This window comes from Haplochromis burtoni, unplaced genomic scaffold (genome assembly GCF_018398535.1).
Source record: "Haplochromis burtoni strain Fernald_Lab_line unplaced genomic scaffold, NCSU_Asbu1 Contig_6, whole genome shotgun sequence".
Classification (NCBI taxonomy): Eukaryota; Metazoa; Chordata; class Actinopteri; order Cichliformes; family Cichlidae; genus Haplochromis; species Haplochromis burtoni.
Window position 1 is genome coordinate 3,125,571 of NW_024582367.1, and position 6,702 is coordinate 3,132,272.

Below are 6,702 nucleotides of genomic sequence, written 5' to 3' on the forward strand. Positions count from 1 at the left end.
ACTTTTTATAGAGATTGCTTAACTGGTATTAAAATGCTTAAGATTAATGATTTGAGTGCCTTTGAATACATGCTCAAAGATATCCAAGAAACCTGCTGTGCTCAAGTACCAGCCTTCACTTTTGCAAAGGGAGTTGACAAATGCATTCATATCTGCTTGCAAAGTCTTTGTTATAGCCTGCAAGTCATTTATTATATACTACTTATGAATGAGAGCAAGCTGACACGTTGCCAGTTAACACCTTGGAAGACAAATGATACCAAAAAAGCCGTTTCTTTCAAATATATCTGGCTTTACTTTATTCATGTACTGTACAGTTTTTCACTTCCAAAGTCTTTATTATACTATATGACAATAATGGCTATCATTTACTACAAAAGGTTGCATAAATAATTTAAATGTGGAAATAAAAAATAAATATGCAGTTCATTCTTTGTTTGTTTTTTTATAACAGTCCTTCGTTGTGTCTGTAGAAAAACGGCCTTTCCTGCTTCTCTGTAACACCTTGTCATGTGAGGGCAGAAGACCACACAGGTATGATATGTACAATCGCGCTATGCGTCGCAGCTCTCGGCTAACATAACAAGCCCCTTCCAGTTGCTCTTTCAAACACACAGTTGGAAAAAGAAGCAAACATAGTCAGCATAGACTGGACAACCAAATCAGAAAGCAGTTTGAGCAGAGCTGACAATATGTGGAAACACTGACTATTCTTCATGAGTTCAGGAGGAAGGAGCTCGCTCTGTCGGCAGTGACACACTGGGTTCCTCTTCCTTGCTGGATTTAATCATAAAAACCCAATTATTGTTTTTATTGTGTTATTTTTATTCCTATCTTTCCTGACTGAGCTATTTACAGATTGAGAGCGGAGAGGAGTGGAGGTGTCTTGCAACCAGCAGGCTAATACGGCAGATGGATTTTGGCTCGCTCACTGCTCTGTTTGGCCCGTTGCAAAAGAATTCCAGTGTGGGTGTGCTGGAGAGCGCTTTGCCCCTAGGTAACAACACAACCACGCACATTTTCTGATGCCTCCTACACACCATGTGCACTTTTTTGTGTGTGATTCCAGCAAACAGGAACCGGCTATGACGACAGGAAGAGGCTTTTTTTATGACTCAAATCCCAGCACAGGAATGGGCTCATTTAGTGATTAAGAGGAGCCACAGGAAGGCCCGGTGCCCGTGTGGTGTTAGTGCTGCTTTCTCCTCTACTTCTCTGTTTCTTTGCGTGTACTTGTGGGGAAAGCACTACCGTAACTGACAGGGCTGGTCAGGGCTTCAGCAGCGTGGAGAGTGCTGTAGGTCTGTCCTGATGAGTGAGGCCTTTAGCGGGCTGTCAAAGAACCGCCTGGACCGCAGTATAGACCAGGGCCTCTCAAAACCTGTCAACATGCCTCCATCAGAGACCCCAGAACTGCCGCCTTCTCCTCTCCACACACAGCTGAAAGGAGATGGATTACAACCACTCTGGAGCAAAGATACACCTTTTTTCAGCTTTTAACAGAGCTGCACCAAGCGTAGGTCTGCATCTGCTGGATGTTTGTACAGATGGGTTTGAAACCTCGGGGAGGAGTTCTTATTTTTCATAAAGAAAAGCTGTTGGAGTGGAAGTCTGAGCTGTTGGGGTTATCAAACACCATTCATCTTCATGGCAAGCCCTGGCACTGACTCATTTTGTCATGCAAAAAAGCCAAGTTCACAAATATGCAGACAGGTGGCTGAACAATATATGGACTGACGACTTAAATCAGTCCAGCATTTTAGCTTATGGATTTGCAGTCTTTGAAATTGTATCTCCTCGCTATTTGAAGGAGATATGTTGGTTGATGTGTTGTGTAACGTGTGCGTGAGTATGAGTATATCTGTCCTCTGTCCCGGGATGCCAAGGGGGAGGATCAATATGAGTTCCCCGTCAAAGGCGTGTTGTTCTTGCTCCGATCTTGAGGCAAACGACTGTGCTTCTTGCTGCGTTGCGTCTTAGGGACCTCCTTGGCCACCGACTGGTTGTGATGCGGCCTAAAACGCTTGCACTTGCAGGAGGTGACCACGCGGATTTTGTATGTCCGAGTGTTGCCGTTGGGACACTGCAGCTGGACCCTGCGTGTCCGGGAGTGCGCCGGGATGCAACGGTAGTCTGAGGCGCTGCTTCTCCACCACTTGCCACGGAGGATGGAGTTCGGCATGAGGTGCGCCGGCAGGCACTGACCCGAGCACACCAGCTCTCGGATAGGCTTGGCACTGCGGCAAGAGCCGTCGGTGATGTAACGGGTCGAACGCAGCTCCCTGCAGCTCACCTCCGAGGCACCTGGGTTGAAGAGAGGAGATAACAGTTAACACTCATGGATCGAGTCCAGAACAAACACGCACAGTGCTGCGGACTTTCTGCAGGGCGACTGCAGCTGTGTCTTATTTCAGTGTGTGATCATTTGCCTCGGTCTGTTTCTGACTTCACGTGTGGCGTTATTTATGTGAAAAACAAACAACGTAAGGCCAATAAAGTCTGAACCGGAGTCATCGTTACATTTCAGCTCCGACACGTTACGAGACACAAAAGAGCAGCTGAAAAATCCACTTTTCTAAATTCAGCCTAATACAGTAATTTTTTACTTTTAAGTGAAGGCTTAAGCCAATGAGATCAGAGTTTCTGAATTTGATTTATGGTCTGATCATTAGCTGACAACTGGGCCTGACGAAGAAATCCAGCTGGCAGCAATCAGCTGATAGCAAATCCAGACCAGAGGGCCATTAAAAAGCTCAATCAAACTGAACGGAGGTTTGGTCTGGAAGGAAAAAGCTGGCATTCACCGTTGGCCCTCAGGAAATGTATGTGGTGATGGAAGAGTAAATAGCTGTCTGGTTATTTTAAGGCAGCGCTACAACTGTACACTTCTGAATAAACTGGACATCTGCCAGGCTGATTCGAGACAGCACACTCAAGCTGTAATCCTATATTTCAGCTGCAGCTTTTTAACAGCCGTACGCATGAGTTATTGTCCTGTGTTTCTTTTTCTTTTTTCTTACAAGCTGCATGTTCAAAAAAAAGGGAAAACGAGGAGGCAAAAGAACTGTTGGTTAAGAAATGATACACTCAGAGAAGGATCTGTTTTCCTCTGTGGCTTTCTTTGCAAAAAGGGCTGAACAAAGGATTTATGTGAGGTGACTTCCTTTTTTTCCCTCCTCACGAGAACATGATCTAGTGTTATTCTGCGGCTGCTGGTGAAGACGACCGCAGAAGTATACAACGCCTACAGCGTACACCGGGTGGCGGTTTGCACCAGTTACCACCATATGCCAAAACAGACAGGTTGTCGTATTTATGAAGCACCAGGATGTGTTTTAATCCAGTCTAACATTTTCAATTCTCCACCCTGGTTTTAAAATTACTAATGAGCCTGAAATTTTCATGATTACACACTAGACTACTGTAGAGTTGCGTGAGCTGTTCTTTTCCCTCAGCTGTGGGAGACAAGCCTCTGGGGAAGACTGGAGGGAGGCCAGGCAGTGGTCACAGCCTCTTTTGTGACCCCACAGGGGAAGGGATAATTTGAGAATTAAGATATGGCTGAAGAAAATAATCCAGGAGAGTTCTGCCTCCATAAACTGCACATTCACTGTAAAAGCAAGAGATGCATTTTCCATCCTTGCTAATAACGAATAAATTCCTGTTAAATGAGATCTTCTGGAGCTGTTGCTTGGCGTGTGATTTTTTTTTCCCTTTTTTTTTTACCCTTTAAGACAACAAAATCAGTCACATTAACTCTCCTCGACTTAATAATCACTTCTTGTCAGCTGTTGCTCTTCTAATCTAATCAATCACCTCCTCTGATCTCCAAATCAAGGGGCCATAATTGAACAAAAATGTTGCACCACCCATCTCGAATCCATGAGACCAAGCATGAGATTATCCTGCATGCGCCACTTAATCAGAACACACAACCGTTACCGGCCACAGGTGGGAATCATTGTCAAAGGCAGTGTTGCATTTAAAAAGCAATTTCTAACCCCCCCCAAAGACATCTCCCCGAAGAGCAAACTGTGGGCTTTTTTCTGTTTGGGAGACATGTTGTTGCAATCAAATAGTTATGGTGGAAGTAGAGCTTGACTAATAGTATAAAGAGAGAAGGAAACAACCTGGAAGACAATGTGAAAAAGCCCCGATGTCTCACTGAATGCTGTGTGTAGGGGAAGAACCCACAGGAATGTGCGTCTGCGCCGCTCTCATCACCCTCACCTCTGGATTAAACCAGATCTTTTACACTCTTCTTAATCAGGGAATTGATGTGATAATGAAGAGGCAGGGTGTTTTAGGGCAATTTCTAAAAAGCCACATTAATTTGGAGAGCCTACATTTTCCACATACACTGAATATTTTTGACACAAGATTTTAAATTGTTGTTTTAAGCCAAAGAAAAAGTTGAATTAAAGTTTAAAATTCTTAAATGTGGAAAATATAACGAGAAGTAAACTTTCCTAATTTATATCACATTTTTGTGTATTAAGAAAAGGTTGGGTGTACAGCGCAGTTGGGTCCACGTTTATTCTTTATAAACGTGCACTAATTGGAAATGGGGACCTAAAATCAAATAAATAAGCATTTATGCTCCTTCCTGCTTGTTCTCATACAAGCTGGAAATAGGTTTTAGGCGATAAACCCGAAAGTTTTCTCAATTTAAGCCTTTTAATGAGCTCTGACGGATGGTTAATTTTACGCACAAGAGCCTCCAATTAAATCACTTCAGTATTTAAACTTTAAGCATTGTGTCGATTTACTTACTGATCTTTGCCGTTTAATTCTTGTAAAATTAAATATTTAGCATTTGTTCTGTCATCTTTATCATACTTACTGTAGGAAACTGCGTTTGCCGCCCGTCCGCCGTTTTTTGCCCTGTTATTCATAGCGTTGCTGTTGTTGTTGTTGTTGTTATTGTTGCTGTTGGACGGCTGTAGTATTGCCTCCAGCGGCGTCCGCGTATTTTCTCTACGTTCTGGTAAAATCTCCGTGCCATCATTTTTTAAGACCTTCCATCCCTTCACAGCGGTGCAGCATCCCTGGAGCAGCAGGAAAGCCGAACTGGAGACGAGGAGGGCCACAGACACCTGCATGCTTGTCGGTCAGCAGGAATAAATCACACAAGGAGATTTAAAAAAATAAAATAAAAAATATTAGTTAAAATGTAAAAAAAAAAACACACACACATACACACACATACACAAGAGATGTCCTTCTGAACAGGCTGGTCACTTGCACTCTCAACGCAAGAGGCGAATGCGGTATTTAAGCCCTGAGCAAGTTTTCGTCAGCGCTGACAATTAGGCGCTTACACAAAGTGGGAGGGATTGAACCTGGCCGAGAGATTCATTGAGAAAGGAGGAGGGGAGAGGTTTGGATGAATGCGCAGAGAGAGGAGAGAGCAGGAGAGGAGTAACAGAGAGAGGAGAGAGAAGAAGAAAAGTAATAGAAAACTGAGAAGATCAAGGAAGAAGAGACCGCAGTGAAGGAAAATACAGATATGAGCAGGAGTGCTTCCATTATTTATTTACTTATTTTTAAAATAGTTATTCAGAATATTTGATCAGAAATAAAAAGAGTGTAGAGGATATTAGCGAAGATTTCCAGGCTTGTGTGCAGCCTTGTGCCTTCACACAGTACATGTGTTTTATATGAAAAGTGTCTGCACAAGTGCCTGAAAATCATTTTGTCAAATATTTAGACCCTTTACTGAAGTAAAAGCCATAATCTTACAGCTAATGTGTTTTGGCCATTTAGAGCAACAGTGTGGTGATATTTCCATCTACACGCAATAAAAGTAACATTGTCTTCTTTTTTTGATCTTTAAATGCTTCACAGTACTCATTATGCTATTCAATCATAAAAATTGATTCATTAATGTACATGTCACCTTTACATACAAAATAATAAGTAACCAGACCAATGTCTGCATTGGTCAGTTAAATGCTTGAATAAAATTCTGAAGTTATGCTCTACCACTTATCCATGTCCTTATCCACTGGTGTTGGGGATTATCAGTCTAATAATTCTGGGCTGGTGAGATGAAACTGAAAAAGGAGAAGAGAGGGAAAGGTCAAAGGAGAGTGGAGGAAATGGGAGTAAAAAGAGGTAAAATAAGGGGGATGAACGCCAAAGGAAAGGGTTGAAAGTACAGAGAAATAAAAAGAGAGAGAGAGATACTGGAGAGGAGCTTACTTATGTCGGAGAGTGTTGAGTGAGGCAGCTCATCTGCACATCGCTCTGTGCCGCTGTTGTTGTTACTGGATTTAAGTGCACCGGTGCATCTTCTCCTCCCCCTTCTTTAACAACTTCCGCAGCATTACGTGTCTCAAAAAGCATCTTTTTTTTTTCAAGGGGGTTTATTTTGGACTGCATCGCAGGGTGCAACTTGTTCCACTGCTGCTGCAAACATGCGCCACACGCACTCCTCCCGAGACACGTTTTTACCCTGTCTTTGACTCAAGGCTGTACACAAATTAATCATTTGATCCTTCAAATTAATTACCCATCATTACACCTCTCAGCAGAGACACTTAATATAACGAGATGTGGAAATCTAAAAACGTATGAGCACATCAACATGTGTTCTGAACACAATTTAAATGTTTGCCATGACAATCCAATATTCCATATCCACATATCTGTTTTAAATGAAATGTTATAGACTGTGAGTTCTTGGCACCCCTCATATCC

General features: G+C 42.7%; 1 protein-coding gene across 3 annotated transcripts; it reads right to left on the minus strand.

Moving 5' to 3' along the window:
* Positions 1-271: 271 nt before the first annotated feature.
* sost (sclerostin) lies at positions 272-5,318 on the minus strand. Of its 3 annotated transcripts, none has more exons than XM_005913662.3 (3): positions 5,210-5,318; positions 4,844-5,103; positions 272-2,304 (listed from the first exon to the last, which is right to left on the minus strand). In XM_005913662.3, exons 2-3 carry the CDS (start codon positions 5,100-5,102, stop codon positions 1,895-1,897), a joined length of 669 nt encoding a protein of 222 aa, XP_005913724.1. In that variant the 5' UTR covers position 5,103; positions 5,210-5,318; the 3' UTR covers positions 272-1,894. The 3 variants fall into 3 exon arrangements, with proteins under 3 accessions (XP_005913724.1, XP_005913722.1, XP_005913723.1); XM_005913660.3 differs by having other exon boundaries at positions 5,200-5,251; XM_005913661.3 differs by having other exon boundaries at positions 4,844-5,263.
* Between the last annotated feature and the right edge of the window lie 1,384 nt (positions 5,319-6,702).

What these genes read in the sequence shown, in the direction of transcription:
- sost (XM_005913660.3), bottom strand. An exon ending in GGCAAACGCAGTTTCCTACA is followed by an intron (nt 2,305 to 4,843) that starts GTAAGTATGATA and finishes TCTTCAACCCAG; the next exon opens with GTGCCTCGGAGGTGAGCTGC.